This window comes from Nematolebias whitei, chromosome 7, assembly GCF_014905685.2.
Source record: "Nematolebias whitei isolate Nwh7 chromosome 7, NemWhi1, whole genome shotgun sequence".
In the NCBI taxonomy this organism is placed as follows: domain Eukaryota; kingdom Metazoa; phylum Chordata; class Actinopteri; order Cyprinodontiformes; family Rivulidae; genus Nematolebias; species Nematolebias whitei.
In genome coordinates this window covers 50,162,526-50,185,988 of record NC_056504.1, presented here as the reverse complement: position 1 = coordinate 50,185,988, position 23,463 = coordinate 50,162,526, and the positions used below count along the sequence as shown (strand labels likewise).

The 23,463-nt window shown below is 42.3% G+C and overlaps 1 protein-coding gene across 1 annotated transcript in view; it reads right to left on the bottom strand.

The window, feature by feature from the left end:
- The window catches only part of stab1 (stabilin 1), a 102,464-nt gene that overhangs the window by 42,375 nt on the left and 36,626 nt on the right, over positions 1–23,463 (bottom strand). The window contains exons 21-37 of the mRNA XM_037679029.1: positions 20,586–20,672; positions 20,387–20,498; positions 17,339–17,525; positions 17,142–17,235; positions 16,870–17,028; positions 16,013–16,108; positions 15,158–15,253; positions 14,832–14,879; positions 12,848–12,981; positions 12,487–12,598; positions 10,615–10,692; positions 10,230–10,328; positions 10,050–10,154; positions 6,520–6,654; positions 3,618–3,746; positions 2,505–2,558; positions 2,194–2,307 (exon numbers count right to left, since the gene is read on the bottom strand). Coding sequence (XP_037534957.1) covers positions 2,194–2,307; positions 2,505–2,558; positions 3,618–3,746; positions 6,520–6,654; positions 10,050–10,154; positions 10,230–10,328; positions 10,615–10,692; positions 12,487–12,598; positions 12,848–12,981; positions 14,832–14,879; positions 15,158–15,253; positions 16,013–16,108; positions 16,870–17,028; positions 17,142–17,235; positions 17,339–17,525; positions 20,387–20,498; positions 20,586–20,672 — 1,839 coding nt within the window. The remainder of the gene's footprint in view (positions 1–2,193; positions 2,308–2,504; positions 2,559–3,617; positions 3,747–6,519; positions 6,655–10,049; positions 10,155–10,229; positions 10,329–10,614; positions 10,693–12,486; positions 12,599–12,847; positions 12,982–14,831; positions 14,880–15,157; positions 15,254–16,012; positions 16,109–16,869; positions 17,029–17,141; positions 17,236–17,338; positions 17,526–20,386; positions 20,499–20,585; positions 20,673–23,463) is intronic.

The window sequence follows — 23,463 nt, the reverse complement described above, 5'->3', positions numbered from 1 at the left end:
ATTAAGAATTTAATCCCTTTTCTTTAGTGCTTCATTATAAACACCTTGACGGTGATGAATAATGTACAGCAGTTAGAGACGTTAAGATCAAGATTGTTTGATATTAACAGAAAAACAACATCCTGTTATTGTTTGCCCCACTTCCACAGCAGAGCAAATAAAACGTACATTAAATAAAAGTCTTTGTGCACATCTTTGATCCCATGATTAATCCATCCTAATTTATATTCCAGGTCCTTTTCAAACGTGGCACTAAATCAGATTCATATCTGATGTTTTTCAAAGCAACCTCAGTCTGAACGGTCACATCTGATGACCTTTACCTCATTAGATGAGGGTATGCGGATCAATCCAAATACTGATACCAACATGAGCATCACAGACCTGTTACTGATCAACCTCGTGTGGCTGGACGCCACTTGTGCCTCTAAGAAGTTGGACGCAGACCGCCCGTCTCTTGTTGGCACGCAGGAGTCTCGTACGTTTTCAGATTTAAGCAGACAAATCACTCCACCTAAGAACGGCCGTGCGCTCCCACCCACAGAATTAAGAAAGCTGTCGGTCCTGTCCGTGTCCAGACCGGTAAGTTTCCCCATGTTGAGTCAAATTAAGGCTCCACTCCCTTCCAACAATCCCTTTACATTTCAGCTTTGCAGCCAAACTCCCCCAGAACACAAACACTGGTTCCCCAGACGCTGCGCTGTGGGAATAACGCTGCCCGATTTACTAGTGGGCATCGTTTATGGTCGGAAATATGATGTAATCGGATTACCTTCGAACCATCGACTTCTGTTCTTGATTAATGAAAACATTGTGGTCTTTGTTGTTTTCAACCAGTTTGACAAGACTCTCAACAAGGAAGAGGGCCGGCAACAGAGGAGGGGGCGCACCAAAGAGACCATCTTATCACAAGCAGAACTGGTTTGTTCCACTTTGGAGTAAGCTGTTGGGGGAAGAATCAGTTTTGTTGTGTGTTTCCTTGACTGATGAAGCCTTCTGGATCGAAGGAGAAACGTTTCAGCACAAAAAGAGAAACTGTCCAGATGACCTGACTGAAGAATGTTGGATTGTATACCTGGATTATTGAGCATGGACTTTGTGTGATCTAATCTAAATGCTTTTTTTCTTGAACTATTTTGAAAAATAAATTTAAATTTGTGTTTGAAGCAGAACAACCAACAAATGTTCAACATAATTATTAACTGGAAGGAAAATAATAAAAACATTTTTCTTCTTTCGGCTGCTCCCTTCCTCGGAGGTCGCCACAGAGAAATAACTCACATGAAGACGTGGCAACTATTTTACGCCGGATGTCCTTCCTGACCCAACCACAGACATCAAGGTCCATACTCAATAATCCAGGTAAAAAAATCCAACAACGTTCAGTCAGGTCATCTGGACAGTCTCTTTTATTGTTGAGACCTTTACCTGGATTATTGAGCATGAACCTTGTTGTCTTGAACCACTTTGGCTGTGGCTGCCTGGGAGGAGTTGATGGGGGAGAGGACGGCCCCCAGAAACCATCTTATCACCAGCACACTGGTTGGTCCACTGTAGGAGTGTACTGCTTAGTGGGGAAACAGCTGGTTTGGGAAACTGTCCAGATGACCTGACACAACCACAGACCACCGAGCTACCACAGCCTCTGTGTGGAGCAGAGGGCTGCCATCTAGGGCGCCCGGGGGAGCAGATGGTGGGGGTTAAGGGCCTTGCTCAAGGGCCCAGAGTGGGGCAAATGAGGGTGGAGGCAGGTGTGGGTGTTTCACCTTTCCCACCCACATTTTTATCTTGTCAGTCTGGGCAGTTGAACTGGTGAGCTTCTGATTACAGGCCCACCTTCTCTAACCTCTGCACCACCACTCCCCTAATAAATAAATAATAATAATGTTTATAGAAACGGTTACAAGCTGCGTCATTAGTAAAAAGGGTTTCACTAAACACCAAATCTGCTGATCAGTGACTAATATTTCTGAACTATTGCAACGTTTTTGTAAAAACTCAAACCAGAAACCCTCGACTTCAGCGCATCTTCACCTTATTTCAGGTCATGTTTTAAAATATTGTAGGACCAACATGTGTAAAGTTGTCCCAGAAAGAAAAAGCGGTAATGGTGAGGACTTTTGATTCAGAGCGGGTCGGCTGAACTGAGGAACAGTTAGACTTTGGTTAGAGCAGTTAGAAAAGTTGTCTGACCGTGGTCAGCCGAAGACACTGGAGGACACAGCCTGGCACAGACTTCCTCCTGGATCCCACTCGCCTCCTGTACAAACAGTTGGACTTCATGTTGGCAGGAAACGTCTCTCTGATCTGCAGCAGGAAACAGAGCCACAGAGCAGACCATTGTTAGCAGGTAGAGGACACCTCCAGCTCTCAGAGCCGCAGGCTCAATCAATGCTTTGTTCAACCCGGATATCAGTTTTTACTGTGCAGCAAGAGACATTAAAAATGGAATCAGAGCGCAGCAGTGCAGTTATTAAAAGAAAGAGACGAAACGTCTTTCTTACTGGAGTGTAGCTGAAGAGGCACCGAGGTGGTCCTTCACAATCCGAACACCTTCCCTGGAGGAACAGAAAGACAGAAAAGCTGGATTAGCTCAGGAATCCATCTGTTCACTCATTTATTTACTAATTTATCCTCGCATAATTTACTAATTTCATACTTTAGTGCATTTGCTCAACTTTCCCTTCAATGTGGAACTTTGCTCAGCACCAAACATCACATACTAAAACAAGTACTACACCTGTAGCTCGTCACATGAACATAAATCCTACACGATGTACACCATCTCATTATTAAACTGAAACTAAACAAAATCAAGAAGCACAATCTACAGCTGAAATTAAACTTTTATGAAGATTTTGATTTTCTGTGACTGAATTCAAATTATTCCAAGATTCAACTGTTGGGCATGTGACTAAAAACCTTTAATGTAGAGAAGTTCAGTGACTGAAAAGTGCCCCGAGCCCAAACCATCAACCCTTCACCACAGCTGGGAGGAGCTGCTTGCTGCAGTGCATTCTGGGTAAACATCTGTCCTTTGGTCTGGTTCTGGTCCAGAAGTCTTGTGGTTTCTTCAGAGGAAACTTTCCCATCCCAAGCCGTGCTCTCATGTTTTTAGAGAGGAGGCCATGACCTTTGACCTGCTAAACAAGGCCTATAGAGTATGGAGCTCATTTCTTTGAGCACTGCACAGTCTGACCTTCAGGGTGAATCTATAGTCAGCTGTCCTAAATGATTTCCTCTTGTGAATAATCTTTCTCTCTGTAGAATGATGGACTCCAGATAGTTTGAACATGACCTTTGACCCTTTCTCGATTGATGGGCAGCAAGCATGGCTTCTCTGAGGTCATTGCTGACGTCTTTTCATCTTGGAGTTGTGTTGCAGAGGAGCAGAAACTGCTGCTTTTCTAGACGAGATCCCATTGACGATTATCAGTTAATCAATATGTTGCTCTGAAGCTCTTTGCTGATGTCCAATGTGTTATTCATCATCTCAAGGTTTTATTGACAGTTTTTGTCCGAATCATTAAACCTTGGACACACCAAACGACGCTGAACTCGCAGTAATTGTTTTGAGGGTGACTGTGAAGAAAGACGACGTATTCCTGCACCCTTACTTTGATGTGCAGGGAGACCTGTTGGCTGCATCGGTTGCGTTGAACTTTGAGGACCTGCGGGAGGACGATGATGACGCCGTACAGCGTTTCAGTGAAACTGCTGTTGATGAGAACGTTGTTCACGACTGTCTGGAGAACAAGAAAAAGGGAAACAAAGTCATTGTGACGAGCAGATAAGCCGTTATACACACTTTTGACAAAACCATACTGACGTATTGTCAGTGGAGTTTAGGTAAAGGTTATGGATGTTTATCACTAACGTTAAATTAATGTTGAACCATGAGTGTGAAGTGTGTGAGGTCAGACAGTCTTGTCTGCTCAGAGAGGAGCTGATTTGAGTCTGCATATACAGCTGGCAGACTGAGGCCACCAGAGACTGATGAGCTTTATAAAAATCACTTCCTGCCTCACTGTCCGGTGCAGACGCTCACTGACGAGGCTCGGAGCATGTAACTTTGTACATCTGTGACCCTTGCAAGTAAAAGAAAAACCTTGTTGTGTCCTCACAGTGGCTTGTGTGAGTAAGCAGATGATGAAAGGATAATTATTTATCCAACACATATCCACAGCTGCTTTGTAATCCCCTCATCAAGTCCTCACAGATGGAGGTGGAGGTCCGCCTGTTCTCTCACAACAGAATAAATCCGTTGTCTTTTCATTGACAGGCACCACCGTTCAGTTGAATCTCCTCGTTCTTAAACAGCGTCCGTCACACAAATCGTTTCCCTTAAGTTTACAAATGTCCGATCAGGAACGCTAACCTGGCTGCTTTTAACCCGTGACATGCGGGCTTTGCAAACAAGTTTAATTTATTCACTCTTTCTTTGGTTACAAAGTTCAAAGTGTGTTCAGATGTTCATGCATTTTATTTTATTCATCTCCTGCTGAGTTCTGCTGGAGTAACATCTCCACGCTGTTAGCATTAGGCTAAGGTCGGCTACGTTTCTTCTTCTTTGGTGTTTCGCACCAGATAAGACAACAACCTCGAAGTTTTTATATTGGCAGCCGAACGCAGACATTAAAAAACTGGGAGCAGAAAAACACTAATCAGTGATAGTTTTATATAAATGCATAATTTGCATTAAGCATCACAAACAATGATGAGTCCAGCTACAGGCAGGAGGTGGAACACCTGGAGAGCTGGTGCAAAGAGAACAACCTTCACATCAATGTGAAGAAGATGAAGGAGATGGTCGTGGACTTCAGATGGAACAAACACACCTACCCTACCCCCCTGAATATAGGAGGATCTCCAGCTACAAGTGCTTGGGTGTGCACCTGAACAACAACCTCAGCTGGAGCAACAACACCACCAGCCTGATGAAGAAAGATCATCAGAGACTCTACTTCCTCAGACGGCTGAGACGAGCTGGTCTGGAAGCTCAGTCCTCACCTCCTTCTACAGGTGTGCAGTGGAGAGCATCCTGTGCTCCAGCATCAACGTGTGGCATGGAGGCTGCACAGCTGCAGAAAGAAAAGCTTTGCAGAGAGTGGTGAAGGCTGCACAGAAGATGTTGGAGTCAGCCTCCCCACCATCACAGACATCTACACCTCCAGATGCAGGAAGAGGACCACCTGCATCATGAAGGACCACACTCACCCAGCACACACACTTTTTGCCCCGCTCCCCTCAGGAAGGAGGTTGAGGAGCATTAAGTGTAGAACCACTAGACTGAGGAACAGCTTCTACCCTGAGGCTGTTAGACTCATGAATCTCTAACCAGAATAATCACTGTGGAAAATCACAGTAACGCCACTTTGATTGGTGATATGTGCTGCTGATAATTCATGCTGCTGATTATTTCATGCTGCTGTATTCACTCGTACCCATCTGCTCACTCTCATGTTCGGGCTGCTGTTGTTACGCTGTATTGTTTTACATTATTAGTGTTTAGCGTATATCTTAGATTTTTTAGCGTACCGTTTGCCATTAATTTACATCTTAGTGTATACCTAAGATTTACAATTTATATTTTTGCTATTGTTGGGTGTAACTGGGACCTTGGGTACATAATTTCGTTCCACCTCGTGTACCACATGTGATGAAAAGACAATAAACCTACTTGAACTTGATGTAAACGCATCCCCAGACGAAAGTTTTAGTTTTGAACAGAAGCAAACGTTTCTACTCTCCCTCTAAAAAACGCTTTGATGGATTTGCATCAGTTGGTCCGGACTGTCTGAAAATCTGAATAAAACCAGAAAAATCACATCCCTGTTATTAACTTCTTGGTCTCCTACTCCGCTCCTGTTTCCTGGAATATTTTTCAAAAAGATCTGAAGCTCTCAACCTTGACCTCTCTAAGTGGCTTCAAACGACTGCAAGTTCATGGAAAAAACCAACGCAGACATGTTCCTGTTTTTAGTTTCCTACATCGCCCTACAACCTAGCTGTTTTTTGTTACCTTTTTTTAATACCATTTTATTTTCTCTTGTTATTCTCAATTTGTATGCATCTTTTATGACTGACCACTGTTGTCATCATTCTTTGTTAAAATCAGGTCTCTCTTGTAAATGAGTCCCCGATGCTGAATGGGATTAACCTGTAGAAATAAAGGTTGAATTAATTTTAAAAATCTTGTCATTATCAAATGAACATCGTCGAACAATGTTTGTAGGTAAAATATCTACTTTTAATGTCTAGCTATTAAAACGTGTCCATTTGTATAACTTCACTTTAATATTTCTTTTGATTAAACGTTTCTGCTGAAACATCCCAATGTTCGCTGGAGAATCGTCTGGAACTGGACCTGCCAACGTGTCGCCTCTGGTCGGTTCTTATGTAAATAAACTTCTGGGCTGCCTGAGAAGAAAACCAGCAGCGCAACTTTAGATCTGACACGGGTCGGGGTTCTGGTGTCGGACATCTTGGTCATAAAGCTGTGAAGCGGCTGGTTGTTACCTGGTTGTTGTTGTTCAGGTGGAACTGGACCTGGAAGTCGGCGCCCAGCAGCGTGCTCTTCAACAAACCGTCGTGCAGGTGATCCGGGAAGAGCAGCTCTTTGGAGATCACGTGGTACTGAAACGTATCCGGGTCCTGGACAGCAGAACCGAACGACTTGTTCAACCATTTCACGTTTATATTTGTACTTCAACTACAGTGGTCAGGAGGTGTGAAGAGCATCTGTTTATTTAATCTGACCCAAAATACCACAGATTACAGAATCACGGCCATAATTCTGCTTTTAATCTAAGGATTATTTTAAGCTGCAACTCAAAATCAGCGTCCTGAGGTTCAGGTTTGCATTTAACTGTTAAACATAAACCTTTTCACTTTAGCTTTCAGCCTGTTACACAAATAAAGCATCTATTTGTTGACAACTGTAATCCGAAAAAGAAAAACTCTACGTCACTGAGCGCAGAAATCAGATGAAATCTGCTGAAATCAGCCGGACAAACCCGAGCTGGTAAAGTTAAATTAGGATGAACAAAAGCTAAAAGGATCATAATGGCAGATAAAGAATAAAAGTAGATAAGTGTAGCTAAAAGTATCAAAACTAGAGTAACTAGAGGCTCAAAGTAGCTAAAGTTTAGCTATAGGCTTAAAGTAGCAAAAGGGTAACTAGAGGATAAAAGAAGATAAAGGATAGCTAAAATCTAAAAGGCTAAAAACTAAGTCCATAAAGGCTAACTAAATGTTAAAAGTAAAAAAGAAAAAAAAAGCTATTTAAAGAAAAAAGTAGCTAAAGGTTAGCTAGAGGCTAAAAGTAGGTAAAGTCTGATTAGAGGCCAAAAGGAGCTAAAGAATAGAGGTTAAAATGAGCTAAAGTGTAGCTACAAATTAAAAGTAGTAAAAGGATAGCTAGAAGTAACAAAAAGTTATCTAAAAGTAGCTAAATGTTATCTATAGGCTAAAAGCAGCTAAAAGTTAGATAGACAAGAATTACATAACATCTACTATTTTTGCTACTTTCTGCATTAGCTAAAATTAAGAAGTTTAGCTAAAAGTTAAAAATGGCAAAAGGCTAGCAAAAAGTCACAAGTAGCATAAAAACAGCACATTTTCTGAAGTAGATGTAGAAAGCACAAAGTTCTTCAAAGGTTTGCAGAGTTGTCCATTAATTTTAATGAGACAAATGTTAAGTTAAATATTTTTAAAGTATAAGAACGAGCTGAACATTTTGATCTGGGAAAGAATGGTAGGAAGACTTCCAGTTATCAGGCTCCTCTCTCTTGAGGAGAAAAGGTGCTTCAAACAACTACACGTATTAAAGTAAATTACCATAATATGAGTTTTATGAACATTTTTAATTAAAAAAGCCCATTTTCAGTGGAATCAGCTTGTTTATTTTATTTATTATTTATTTATTTATTATTCATAGGATTATTGGTTTGTCATCTGACTGTCCAAATATTTATTTAAAAAGTCTTCAGTTGATCCAAAATGCTGCTGCCAGAGTCTTAACTGGAGTTACTGGGAGAGATCAGATCTCTCCAGTTTTAGCTTCTCTCCATTGGCTCCCTGTCAAGTCCAGAATAGAATTAAAAATCTTACTTCTAACCTACAAAGCTCTCAACAACCTAGCTCCATCTTATATTACAGATCTTATTGTTCCATATTTTCCTAACAGAGCACTTTGCTCTCAGACTGCAGGTTTACTTGTGGTTCCTACAGTTTCCAGCAGCAGAATGGGAGGAAGATCTTCCAGTTCTCAGGCTCCTCTCTTGTGGAACCAACTTCCAGTTTCTGTCCATGAGGCTGACACATTGTCCAGTTTTAAGACTGGGATCAAGACTTTCCTTTTTGATAAATCCTATAGTTAGGGTTGGCTTGTTATGCTGCTATAGGCTTAGACCACTAGAGGACAAATTGACCTCATTTCCTTAAATGAATTGTTAAAACTGAATAGTTTTCATTTGATACTATTTCTATCTTAACATGTGATTCTTGACCTGCCATTGTGTATCTATTCCTACCAAATCCAGCCGGTCAAAGCAGATGGTCCTCTTGTCCTGATCCTGGTTCTGCTAAAGGTTTCTTCCTCATGAGGGAGTTTTTCTTTCCACTGTCGCCTTCATGCTTGCTCAAGATGAGAGTTCTGTGATGGAGTTAAACTCAAAGCTGCTCCTCAGATAAATAAAGTTAAATTATTATTTTATAGATGAATGTTTCTGATCAGTGCCTGAGACGACTTCTGTTGTGACTTGGAGCTTTAGAAATAAACTGAATTGAATTGATATGTTTACTGTCAACTTAAAACAGTTGCTAAGGTTTCCCAGGTTTAACAATCTGCTTTCAACATCATCCAGACAGATTTGTTCCGTCTCAAACGTGTCCTGAACGCAGACAAAACCAAAGGGATGTTGTTTTCAAACAGGAAGTTGGTCCCAGCAGTTCTTCCTCTGATTTTATCCTCAAATGGTGTCCCCGTTGAGTTTGTTAATTCCTATAAATATTTGTGTATCTTGGTCGACTCGTTTCTCTCTTTTAAGCTTCATGTCCAAAACCTAGTAAAGAAACTGAAAGTTAAACTGGGTTTCTTTTTCAGAAACAGATCCTGTCGAACTCTGAACCCTGAGGAACACCTTGTATCTGTGACTTTCCTTCCCTCCATTGATTACGGTGACATTATTTACATGAACGCTCCTACAAGAACCCTGCAATGTTGGATGCTGCAGATGTTGGATGCTGCAGATGTTGGATGCTGCAGATGTTGGATGCTGCAGATGTTGGATGCTGCAGATGTAGGATGCTGTCTATCATGGTGAACTAAGATTCATAACTGGCTGTAACTACCGTACCCACCACTGCACCCAGTATGCACTGGTTAACTGGTCACCATTAACTCCACACAGACTCTCTCACTGGTATATTTTCATCTTTAAATCACTTCTTGGTCTGCTGCCTTCATACATCTCCTCCTACATGTCTCTGTGTGAGTGCAGCTACAGCGTGCGCTCTCAGGACATCATTACCTGCAGTGTTCCCTCAGTGAGGACTGAACTAGACAAAAGGACCTTCTCCTCCTCCGCTCCTGTTTCCTGGAATATCTTGTAAAAAGATCTGAAGCTCTCGACCTTTGACCTCTCTAAGTGGCTTCAAACATCTGTTCCTGGAAAAACCAACGCAGACATGTTCCTGTTTTTAGTATTTTATATTGCTTTATAATGTAGCTGTTTTTGTTTCGTTTTTTTATTAAACTTCATTTCCTTCCATTTATTTTTTCAATTTATATGCCTTCTTTTAAGAATGTCTACTGTTGTCATCACTCTTTGTTAAATCAGGTCTCTCTTGTAAACGAGTCCTCGAGGCTCAATGAGACTCACCTGTAGAAATAAAGGCTGAACTGAGTATGAGGATTGTAAAACAGCTGAACGTACGCTGAAGTCGTTACAGTCCAAACAACGTACAGATGAAGCTAACAGGAGCGGTGCTGACTCAGCATTCAGACAACCACGGCAGGAATTTACGGGATCAGACCGTGGACCTACCAGCACCGATGAGTTGGTCTCTCTGAGGTGCTGCCTGACGGCCTCATCGGTCGGCAGCAGCAGAGTGAAGTCCAGATCCTTCAGATGATCTGACAGGTTGTACATCTGCAACAACGCAGACGTTACGATCACACAGTCGGTCCAAATCATGTAAAGAACACCGGCGTTAAAACTCCCTACCAGAGCGTATCGTCTGAACAGAGAGAAGCTGGAGGACGAGTTCAGGAAGGCCATCAGGGTCGGAGGTTCAGGGGGGAGACCTGACAGGGGGGTCAGAATCTGACCGAACAGATCAAAACTTTACAGGTAATCCAGCAGAGGCGGTAAACAGATTAAACGTTAAAATAATCTAACTTCAGAAATTATTCTAGTAAAATAAAAACCCCTTTAATAAGATTAATACTGACACAACAATGTACCGGTACATAAAATCTATTTTCAATCAGGAAGCTGAATGTTTTAAAATCTGGATGATTTTTTTTTCTGTTATAAAAAAAAACCCCAAAAAACCTCAGAACTGAACGAGAAATGACTTCAACACCTGAGAAGCAAAGTCGTCCTGTACCTGGTTTATGACGTGGATGTACCCGTTGACTGCAGGAAGGTTGTGTACAACGATGGAGGCGTTTCCAATATAAATCATCTAAACAAAAACAAAACAACGTGCGCTCAGTTTGTGCGATCTGTGATGAGTTAATGAGGATTACTGTCAGGACTTTTCAGCAGCAGGCTCTGTGGACGACTCGAGATGAATGATTCGGACATTTTGTGTTGTGACGTGATGAGTAAAGACAAAATGCAGGCTCAGGTACGGGGAACAGAGGAAAACTACAGATTTTAATAACAAAAGGCTGACAGGGCACCAAAACAGTTCCAGGACAGCAGAACCAACAGGAAGCTCACAGAACCGGACATGTGAGCAAACAGACTGAAGGAGAACTGAGAGTATAGACCTGCAGACACAGGTGATTACTGACTCAGTACAGGTGGAGGTGAAGGACAGGTGAGAATGATAACCTGCAGGCAAGGCGGCGGAGGGGAGCTATGACCAAAGTGACAAGATGGAACCAAATAAAACACGATGAACAGAAAAAAACTACAACAAAAAACTACACTTCAAAACTAAAAGACAAAACAGAAATTCAAGGATTGTGACATTTTGAAGTGGTTCAGTGTAAAGCCTAGAGTTAGTATCTTACCTGTTGTAGATATCTTCTTGAATGGCCTCAGTTTACGGCAGAGAAGACCGATGAGCTAACGGCTAGTCTGCGCGAAGCTAAGACCGAAGTGGATAATTATTTTTAAACCTTTAAAATCATTTCATTTATTTTATAAACCTTGAAATGAACGTCGGTTTCAGGTTAGAGTTGTTTTACTTTACAACCATGAACAGCAGCAGATATTTAGAAGATCAGGAGCATCCACGGTTCACTCCGCTTAGGAGTTTTATATTTCAAGTTAACGTGTAAAATAAAACGTAACGAGGTGAAAAGATCTAAATGATGAAGTTGAGACGAGCTTTATGTTTAGAATGATGCAACTTTCAGAGGACCTGCAGACAAGCTGCTGCTCATGGTTCTGAGCTGTTCTGAACCGGGCCCTCGGGTTCTCCAACCAGAACCCATCAGCAGTTCCTGGAACCCGATGTAAGAACGGTTGTTCTTTTGAATCTGTTGTTGAGGAACTGACTTTCTGCTTTTGATGTATTGACATTTTTGATTCCTTTGAAAAAATCATGTTTTTTTTTTACTTTAGGAACTTTTTAGGACACGTTTTCTTTTTTAGTCATTTGTTTTGTTAAACGCTTTGTTTTTTAATTCTGATGCGTTTTGAGCAACACGATACGGACCCAGGTGTAAAGATCGACGTGAGAAGCTCTAATAAAACCTAAAGTTTGTAATAAAAAGGAAACAAAATGTCTGGCATGGCAGCAACAATTTACAGAGCTGAGCAGTTACGACAAGGAGGCATGAAGGAGGACCAGACACGGCACAAAGCACAACAATGATCCACTGATGAAGACCGAGGGAATGGGTCTAACGAGGTGATGGAAGACATTAAACAATGAGACGTTTACATTTCCCAGCCTACAGCGATATGGACATCATTAGTTTCACATCACATGATTACTTCGGCAGAAACAAAGTATTGTTGACAGACGTGACCCTGGATGCTCCATCGTAATGCTGCTTTTTAAAATAACCCCAGAATTCAATCTAACGTTATAGTTAATGTGAAACTGAAGGGAGAAATCTTTAAGATTTGAGTTGTTTTGAGATGGCAGCGATCCACAAGCTGCATTAGTCCAAACTGGGGCCATTTTAAAATCCATCTACAACAGGTAAGATATTACCTATTTATAATTTTAACACAAAACCATGGCGAGCTATGAACGCTGACTGATTGTGATTATTGTCACCGTCCACCTGGTTCTTACCCCGCTGACGTTCCTGATCTCCCACTGCGTGGACGGGTTCAGAGTGGGCAGCCTGCTTCCCACCAGACCGTCCAGGTCCTCCACAGAGTAGACCCCCACCAGGAAGTGAGCCCTGAAACCAGGAGCGCACAAACTTGATCATTATCATTCCACCAACAAAAACTAACACAGTCACAAAATCAATCATTCACACACGAATCAGGAGTTACCACCACCTGCTCGAACAAGAAAATTATCTCAAGCTCTACTTTGAATCAGTTCTGCTGTGTAGAAAACTGAAAACAAAACTATAAAAGAACAATTATAATGCTAACAGGGATAAACAAGTGTCCATTTAACTGATGAGGTGTGAACTACTGACCGCAGGAAGTGAGGCAGGTGGTGGCGACTGGTCCAGAACGAGTTCTCCTTGGCGCTCATGTTCCTCAGAGCTTCTCGAGACGGAGCCAGGACTGTGAGGTTCCCGCTCAGATCCTCAGAGGAGTGACTGAACTTCTGGAAACAAATCAACAAAACAAAATGTAAGAGCGTTACGGCGTGCATCATTGCAGCGAGTTGGAACGTTTTGCACACCTGCAGGTCATTTATCTGTGTGCTACACTAACTTTGTTAACGCTAACGTAAACCTCCAGTTAGAGACGTCCATCTGACAGATAACAGGTCCCCACAAGGGTACAAAGATGTGAGGACCAGAACCAGCAGCAGAGGTCAAAACCTCAGAGGGAAACCTCAGTTTTAACGTTTTTGTCTCAGTTTACAGCAGCCACCTATTACTGCCAACCACTGAAAACAAAAGGGCGATAGTGAAGAGCAGGAACTAATCAAAGAAAAGGGTTACCGGTAGTCAAGAAGAAATATGACAGTTAGAGGACTGAAGAGATGAGACAGGAATATAAGGAGATGGGACGCAGAGCGAAGAGGGAGGTAGCTAAGGCAAAGAAAAAGGCGTATGATGATTGGATGGGAGGATGGACACTAAAGAGTAGGGATACACCCATCCATTTTTTTCACTTCCGATCCGATACCTGCTGTTTAATGTCTGCCGATACCGATCCGATACCGGGAAAAACAGTGCTGAATTAACAAAAATGACTAAATCATGTCATCTGGACCTGTTTCTGAAATTTATTGAAAACTCTGCACCATAACAGCACACTTAACACACCAAGAGCTTCACAAGCTTGGTCCAACGTAAAAACAACACAACTTTAATTTGTTCAGTCAGTACGCTAGCACGTGATGTCACTCAGAGCACCAAGCATAGAATTAGAGTGACTAGATCTGCCCAGTCATGGAACGGTCACATTGTCACGATACCTGATCCAGAAGTTTTTCGATATCAGCATCGATATCAGTATCAGATCGGTGTATCTCTACTAAAGAGGGTGAGAAGGACTTGTACTGATTGGCGAGACAGAGGGATCAGACTGGAAAGGATGTGCAGCAGATTAGGCTGCTCGATAAAAGCAGATTTAATTCGGAAACTCTTGCATATAGGACAGAGGGAGATATGCATTTCTTTAAGGATGCTAAGCCTTAAACTGTAATTATATCATTTTTATAGTTTTTTTTTAAACAATGGTAATTTCAATTCCGTCTCTGGTTTTCTTCTTCTTTTTCGTCTTCAGGGGTCGTCACAGCGAGTCCTCCTCCTCCATCTGTGTCATCTGTCCTCACTCCAACTACCTCCATGTCCTCTCTAACGGCATCCATATATCTCCTCTTTGTCTTTTTCCTGGCAGCTGCATTTCTAACATCCTTCTACCAATATACCCACTGTCCCTCCTCTGGACATGTCCAAACCACTGTCCCTCCTCTGGACGTGGCCAAACCACTGTCCCTCCTCTGGACATGTCCAAACCATCTCAGTCTGACCTCTCTAACTTTATCTCCCAGTCACTCCTAAGGAGAACCTCAACATCTTCATTTCTGCCACTTCCAGTTCTGTCTCCTGTCTTTTTGTCCATGTCTCTGTCTCCAGACCATACAACATAGCTGGTCTCACCACTTTCTTGTAAACTTTTCCTTTAACCTTTGCTGACACCCTTTTGTCACAAATCACTCCTGAAATTTTTTCCATCCACTCCATCCTGCCTGGACTCTCTTCTTCACATCTAAATTTTGTAGAGTACCAGGAGCTTAAAGACTTTGAGGCTATGAGCTGTCCTCTGTTCGCAGGTGAAAGCTAAATTAAAGGCCTTACTCAGTTTAAAGTTAACAGAAAACACTTATGCTTATTTATGCACAACACTAACAGTGGGGCTCTCAAGTCTAATCAGAACATAAATAGCAGGTCGATGCTCTCAACTTGACATCAGACCATCACAGATTCATGACTCACCCACCTGAATCAGCTTGTAGAAACTGTATAGCTTTATGTTCATGTCCAGCTCCTAGAACAGTTATTACAGTGTTAGAATATGCAAATATAGATCAAATGAAGCTTGAAAAAAAGAAAAACAATCAGTAAAAATATCACAATATATATATAAAACATAGTTTTTAACATTTAATCGCAATACGAACAAAATTAATTTTTTGTCGAAGGTCAAAACTACCTGGGGAGAAAACTGGAAGGAAATTTTTTGAAACTCTTATAAAAAACTTTAAATGTATTTTTAAATCAGAATGATGGATGTGGGCAGTGACTGCCATGGATCTGAATATTTACATCCAGTAATGATCCGTAACAGATCTTTCCATCTCCTGCGTAGCCGTCAGGACAGGTACAGGTGTGAACTCCGCCCTCCTTCTGCTCACACTTTGCCTGAAACACAAAAAAATATCAGTCATCTATGCCCAACAGAGGGTGCAATGCATTGTGGGAAAACAAAAATAATCTATTTACACCATCTAACAGACGGTTCATTTGCATCAAAGTTAATCTATTTGTAAAGTATTAGTAGTTGTTTGTTTTCCCAGAATGCAGTGCAACTCCCACTTTGTGTAGATGAAGCAGTTTCTGAATGAGCTGCTGGTGTTTGTGTAGAGGGGGAGACACGGAGAATGTGGGAGGTGAAATAAGACAGCGAGGAGTCTGAAACGCAGATAAGGACAACAAGAATGTCAGGAATGCAGTTTGATGGTGTTTCAGGGAGACGGCTGCAGGAATGTGCTGAGGATTGTGGGATTGCAGGTGTGTGTTTCTGGTGGTCATGTTACATTAGAAACTCGTTTCTGTCTTTGTTGTCTACAAATATATTTACAACGATTTCTGGACTTTTAAAAAACATCTTGCTCTGATGTAATTCAGCTTTCCTTTCTTTTTTCCTTTCCACATAAATCTAAAGGTCTACCTGCCAAGATTTTATCAGCATGTTGCCATACAAACACGTGGAAACAACACACAGGGCTGCGTTTACACGAACGTATGAGATGCATGCAAAGCTGCACCCCGCCCTCATCTAGCACTCTCTGATCATATCTCCATCTTCCTGGCCCCTGCTTACCTCCCCCTGTTGAGACGCTCCAGACCAATATAAAAAGAGTTCAAGTTAAATCTTGGATGAATAGTGAGTGTGCGTACCAAGTCATGGCAGCCCCCGTTGTTTGTGTAGCAGGGATTGATGAGGTCACACACCTTCCCGTTCCCCATATAACCAGTTTTACAGACGCACTCGCTCTGCAGACAGAAACCAGTTCGTAAACGGATCTCATCAGATTGACACTGGGGCAGCTGCAGCAATAAATCAGTAACAGAAGGTGGTAAAAAGTCTGATTACTGGTTGATCTTGTCTGAAGAAAAAAAGAGGATCTGAAGCCCAACAAACAGGAAGACGTCAGAAACATAAAACACATTAAAAGGAAGCCTTTATAGAAATCTAAAAACTAACATTTAGATGTCCTGATGCATGCTCAACTTTTAGACATTAAACATTTAGAAGATTATTAAATGCTTAAAAGCAGAACTAAGTTGCAAAGCCTCATTTACACAAATCCAGATGATCTGACTTGTTTTTCTCAGGTTTGATTATATTTAATTTCTGTGTCCAAATATTTTATTTAAAAAGCAAACGGAATGCCCATCATCAGGAGGTGACATCAAAATACAGACAGAAAGTTCTTAGCTTGGCTAAAGCAACAAGATTTACTAAAACAAAAAGACGAGCCCAGGAGCCACAGAGGATGAGCGCCTCCTAGTGGCTGCTTCTTGTACACATTCAAGCCCCGCCCCTTCTTGTACAACAACGGGACAATACACCACAGATGATCGTTTTCAAGTGGTGATGTTTGTTGAATCTGTCACAGGTTGTGGAGGTTTAGACTCCGGGATGGAGAAGCTCAAGAATAAAGTGTATTAAATCCGTGTTGTCTTCAGCTCCACAGAAGACGATTCACCTACAACAGATGATCGTTGGTCCAAACATTTGGTTCGCGGCTCACCTGTCCGGGTCCGATGTGGTTACAGTTGGCGTCGGGGCTGCAGCCTCCTCGGCCCTCCAGCTGACAGTTGTTGATCTCCACACACACTTTGCCGTCACCTGTCCAGCCCTCGGCGCACACACACGACACGTTACCTGGACCTGCATACACACACTCTGCCTGTGAACAGAAAGGTGTTACTGACGTGTGGCTCCATAAACCTGCCATGCCTCTGGTATTCATCAGGTTTAAATATAGCACTGTACAACTGTGACGCGAACGTTGAGTCTTACGTTGGTGTCGCAGCCTCCTCGGACGTCCTTCAGGCAGAGGTTGATGGGCGTACAGGAGTGACCATCACCTTCATATCCGTCGTTGCACACACACCTGGTTCAGCACACACAGGAGAAACAGATCTCTGTGGTCTGTCTGTGAAATAATAACTGAGCGCTCATTTAAATCATGACGAAGGACGAATGTGTTCGCTCACAAGGTTTCCAGTCCTGTCTGCGTGCAGAACGCGTGCATGTGACAGTGCTCCAGCAGGCCGTCAGCGTTACACGGCGTGGCCTTCTTGTCGCAACATTCTCCGGAGTATCCCTCCAAACACGATCCTCTCCGGCACACCCCGCCGCTGCCGGGACGGTTATCGCACACACCGTGGACGCAGCGGCACTCTGAACACACACATGAGGAGAAGATTCAGTTCAGTCAGCTTGGTACTGAAACAAGAGCAGTTCTTATTTTCCAAACGTTGGAGAAACAAAACAAAGCTTCCACACAGACACGTCTGCAGAGACTCCACAACAGGCAGCAGAGTTTCTGAACAGGGAGATGGAGGGAGTGTCCCAGTCGTTTAAGAATCACTGTTTGACTCTGAGCTGCAATAAAACTGTGTCCGTGTGTTTCACTATCCGGCGTCAAGTCTGTAACTTTTCAATTGTGACTGATCAAAAGGAAATCCAAAAAGTGGATGAGTTTAAATATCTGGGCGTCATTCTAGATTCCCATCTTAACTTCGAGGCTCACATCAGGAAAGTGTTTAAAACCATTAAGACAAACCTAAACTGTTTTCTTCTTATGCGATCATGTTTATGTGTAAAATGTGCTCAGTTGTACCTGCATGTCATGGTTCTGTCTCATTTCTCAAACTGTGTCACTGTCTGGAGCCAAGCTACTCACTCTGCTTTAAAACCTGAGGATGTTGTTTTCACAAGCGCTGAAAGTTTTAGACCAAAAACCACTGAAGTGGCACCGCTGTAAAATACTGGAGAAATATAATTTCTTAAGCTTTGACAATTTTTTAAAATTTTCTTGTTTAAAATTGACTTTTAAATGCATTAACGGTCTTGTCCCGGAGCTGGTGAGCAGAATGATTTTACAAGTCAGCAGCTCAGGAGTTGCAACAAGAGGTGCAGTTGACGGAAACTGCAAACCTGCAAAATACAAAACATCATTTGGTCAATGCTCCTTCTCATTTAAAGATCCTCATCTCTGAAACAGTTCACATCAGCAATAAAAACATGAACAGATCTTAGAGTTTTTAATTCCCAGGTGAAAAAAATGGTTGAAACAAAACCAAATCTGTGAACGCTGAGCCCCATGGGGATGGAGGAGCGGGCATGTGTGAAGAAACTGTTTAATTTTAATCTAATGTAATTTAAATTAAATTTAAATTTTATTTTAGCCGTTTTTATATAAAAGTCCAACCAAGAACCGGGTTTGCAAATTAGCCTGTGGCTAGAAAACCTTTGTACAAAACAACGATTGCTTCGTTTTTAACATGTAACATTGTTTGATGTGCTGTTCTTGTTCAAATAAACTTGAATGAAAAACTACTGAAAAACCCGAAGAAGGTCCTGATTCAAGGACATCAAGGATCAAAGTAATGTTTTAACTAAAATAAACTAATAACGAAAAGATTGCTATGAAACTAAGTTTATTCAATTAAATCCCTCTCATACTAACTCTTATGTGTCAAACTCAAGGCCCGGGGGCCAAATGTGGCCCTCGTTGACGTCTTATCTGGCCCTCAAGATGATATGTGAAATGTAAAATACTTCTCTTTGATTATGATGTTGAAAGCACAACAGAGAACATCAAATGAGACCAATCAAATTCTTTATGAGGAACCTGTGACCAAGAAAAGATGCTGGTATCTGATCTGAGTTAATGGAGATTCTGAAACTGGCCCTTAGTTTGAAAAGGGTTTTCATTTTGGCCCTTTTGTAAAGTGAGTTTGACGCCCCTGTACCAACTCTAAATAACTGCACGGATTGATCGTCTTTAATTCAATGTTTAGATCGGTCTTTACCACCCGGTGTCAAAGGGTGATAATGTTTTTGCCCATCAGTCCCTCCATGTGTGTTCGTTAGTCATGTTAGCAAAATATCCAACCAGAAGGTGGATCTTTATGAAATGTTCAGAGTAATTATTAAACGCATGTCTACAAGTCTGAGCAGCACGATGGATTAGTGGTTAGCACAGTTGCTTCACAGCAAAAAGGTCCTGGAATCAAACCCCGGGTTGGACCCGAGGTCTTCCTGTGTAGAGTTTGTGTGTTCTTCTTGTGGGTGTCCTCTGGGTACTCCGGTTTCCCCCCACAGTCTAAAAACCTGCATGTTAGACTGCCTTCAGGCTCAGGAGGACCTTAACCTTGGAGGACCTGGGATTTGTCCGATTTAATAAAGGTTATTAAACCATAATAAGTATTTAATTTCTATTTATTTCAAGATGGCTGCCACAGTCAACTGACCTTAAAACCACTCAGTGGTTGTCACTCAGCCAGATATACAAGTATTGTGCAGGAGTTTGGTGTGGTAGTAGCTGAGAGTCATTCACAACACATACTCTGAGACAGTGGGGAGCACAGTTCCAATAATCCACTAACAGCTAATAGTGAAACTAATTGTTTAGCGGGTTAGCGTTTTCATTAACTTGGGAAACCGCTAGTGGAAGTAGCTTCCACTAAATGAGGTTTCACCAACTTTAAGACCAGTAACAAACTTCACAAGCTTGTTCCTGTCTGTTGTGGGTGTGTCTCGAAGAGTCCACTAGGCACGCTATTGGCTGACTACGTGAACACGTGATGTGATTGGTCAACGCAGCTTCGACAGGAAGGAGATGAAGATGTGTGATGCAGACTGAGGAACAGTCATCTTAGCAGTTATTAGCTTTCACTAATTCTTTCTCTTTAGCGGTTTAGCGTTAGCAAAGCTAGCATTTTGGTTAGCAGTCCCTGCACAGCTTTGAGAGCTAACAGATCTTGTCATGAGGTTGAATCTTAGTGTATTTCTTAGTTCATATCTTAGATCTTATTACTGTTTTTCTTTACAATTTATACTGTTGTTGGATGTAACCGGGACCCTGTACATAATTTCATTCCACCACATGTACCACATGTGGTGCGAATGACAAATAAAGTAACTTTGACTTGATTTCTTCACGTAACACGATCTTGGTTTATAACTCCGGTATGAAAAGTGGCGGGCGATTCGAGTCGTTAGTTTATGATAAAACTTGAAGAGGAGTCGTTAACCTTTGTCACAGCTGTCTCCGTGTTTGCTTGGATCAGAACAGATGTGGCAGGCGATTCCCTTGAAGCCTGAGTGACAGCTACACGAGCCGTTCCCATGGATACCATCCAAACACTGCATACAGGGGGGAGAAACACATTTAAAATATGTATGAGAAGAAAGCTCAGGATCCGAGTGAGGAGGGCCGTAAACGTTTCGTACCGTTCCTTTGTCGTAGCAGGGATGCTGGAATCCTCCGATACACGGTTTACAGTCCGGACCGTAGAACCCTTTACAACACTGTGGCACCTGTTCAACAAAACACACAAAACAAAGCAATTTATTTCACCTCTGGTGCTAAACGTTTCCTCTTCTGTCAGATAAGTGAGTTCTGGCCTTCAAAAGTCTCATTCACCAATAAAATGATCACGACTCTGTCACAGTTTTAAATTTACTCTACATGTGAAGGAGCTCTCAGTGAACCTTAACCTCACGTGAACCGTAGACAGCTGTGACAAGGTTACATGTTTACACTGTAAAGCTGCGCGTTAGGCGTCGAACGTTCATTTGAAAATAAAATTATGATTTTCTGGTAATGTTTTTTTTTTTCTGATGATTTTCCACATGAAGAATAACCTATTGATTTTAGCTCATTTCCACAAAATTAACATTTTATAATCCAGTAATGTTAATGTAAGCATATGCTGTTGTGCCGAAAACGCCTACCATCACCAGCCTGAATGATTACCGACCAGTGGCTCTCACCCCGGTAATCATGAAGTGCTTCGAGAGACTGGTTCTCCAGAACATCATGGGCTATCTCCCTCCGAACTTTGACCCCTACCAGTTTGCATATCGCACCAACAGGTCCACAGAGGATGCTATTGCAGTAGCTCTCCACACCGCGCTGAGCCACCTGGAACAACAGCACAGCTACGTTCGAATGCTCTTTGTGGATTACAGCTCGGCCTTTAACACAATCATTCCGGACATTCTTATAAACACATTGGACAATCTCGGCCTCCCCCCACTCACATGTGCCTGGATAAAAGACTTCCTAACCAATCGGCCCCAATCTGTAAGACTTGGTCCCCACCTCTCCTCCACTCGTACGCTGAGCACTGGCTCCCCACAGGGCTGTGTGCTGAGCCCCCTGCTGTACTGTCTCTACACCCATGACTGCAGCCCGGCCCACAACAACAACCTCATCGTCAAGTTCGCTGATGACACCACAGTGGTCGGACGAATCTCTAAGGGAGATGAGACATTTTACAGACAGGAGGTCCTGGAGCTAGCAACCTGGTGCTCAGAGAAAAATCTGGCTCTGAATATCAAAAGAACCAAGGAGGTGATTATTGATTTCAGGAAGCACAGCACCAACCTAGCCCCACTTTACATCAATGGTGAGTGCGTGGAGAGGGTTCACACTTTCAGATTTCTTGGTGTCCATATCTCTGCTGACCTAAACTGGAAAGAGAACACCACAGCGGTCATCAAGAAGGCTCAGCAGAGACTACACTTCTTAAGAGTCCTTAAGAAGCACAACTTGAACACAAAACTGCTGCTGACCTTCTACCACTCGTCCATCGAGAGCCTGCTGACATACTGCATCTCAGTATGGTCCGGCAGCTGCACCCTGGCTGACAGGGAGAGGCTTCAGAGAGTAGTCAAGACAGCACAAAAGATAATTGGCTGCCCTCTCCCCTCCCTGATGGACATTTACACATCACGCTGCCTCAACAGAGCAGAAAACATAATCATGGACTGTTCACACCCGGGTTTTGAACTGTTTGACTTGTTACCTTCAGGGAAACGCTACAGGAGCATCAGAACAAGAACAAACAGGTTCAAGAACAGTTTTTTCCTGAAAGCCATCACCACACTGAACTCACACATGCACTGATTTAATAATCTAACCTCCCAAACCCCTGGACTTCTACTGTGCAATACTACTGACATTCCATACTCTCAGTTACCTTAACTACCTCACGAATATCCATAATGTGCAATACAATTGTGTAATACTTGTATTTTTTTACTTTCATTATATCTATATTGCGTTACATTTTTTATATTTTTAGTGTGTGTTTAATGTGTGTTTTCTTAAGGCGTGTTTTTGCACTGGAAAAAGGAGTGGCTCTTAATTTCATTGTACTGCGTATAATGACAATAAAGGCATTCTGATTCTCTGATTCTGATGCTATTATTATTATCATTATTATTAGAGCTTTATTTATACAGGTCGGTTCCCACTGAGCCTCGAAGACTCATTTACCAGCGAGACCTGCATACAAGATACAGGCAGAGGAGAAAAAGAGAACAAAAGGATGGAGGAAGCCAAAAAAAATCATGTCTCACACCTTTTCCTGGCTGAGAAACAGTTTGAAAGATGAAAAAAAGACCTCATGAAGCTGCAACATACAATGACAACATAATACATTTATGCAAAGAGGTCGACAAAGCTGGTGAGTTATTCATAAACACTCCAGAAAGTTCCAAAGTTCTGATAAGATGGTACAGTGTCTATCAGCGTCACAATTATAAGGCCACAGATGGCCTTGGGAGGGGGCAGAGCTTCTAGTTACGTATCCTCCAGGAGCAATTTGAGATAAGTTGGTCTGTCCAAGACCAGCGGGGAGGCCAAATCCAGAAAAACAACAATTGTTTGGGCCGACCAGACTCTGTTTTCGGTCTGCCTTCAAGTTCTGCTGGTTCACTCAATGGTGAATCCAAACAGCCGGATTAGTGGACATTCCACCCGGTCCGTGCTCGATTTAGCTTTCTCCAAGATTGAATCCTTCATGCTAGCGAGTTCCAGGAGTCGCAAGTGGCCTACGAGTCTCAGAATTGCCGATTCCAACAAGCAGAAACCCTGTTATCATAAATCCAATAATGTACACATCTTCTACGTCCTCCATGGACAGCACAGATAGGCACATCATCTTCCATTCCCCCCAGGAATCAATGCTGCGTGACCCAGCTGCGTGGGTCTGTTCAGGTCATGAGGGCTCTCCAGCACCCTGTCGTCTGGTGAAAACATTTTATCAATTGCATCGAGGGACCAGCCGACCAAATCCGTAATAATTTTCACTTCAGAATA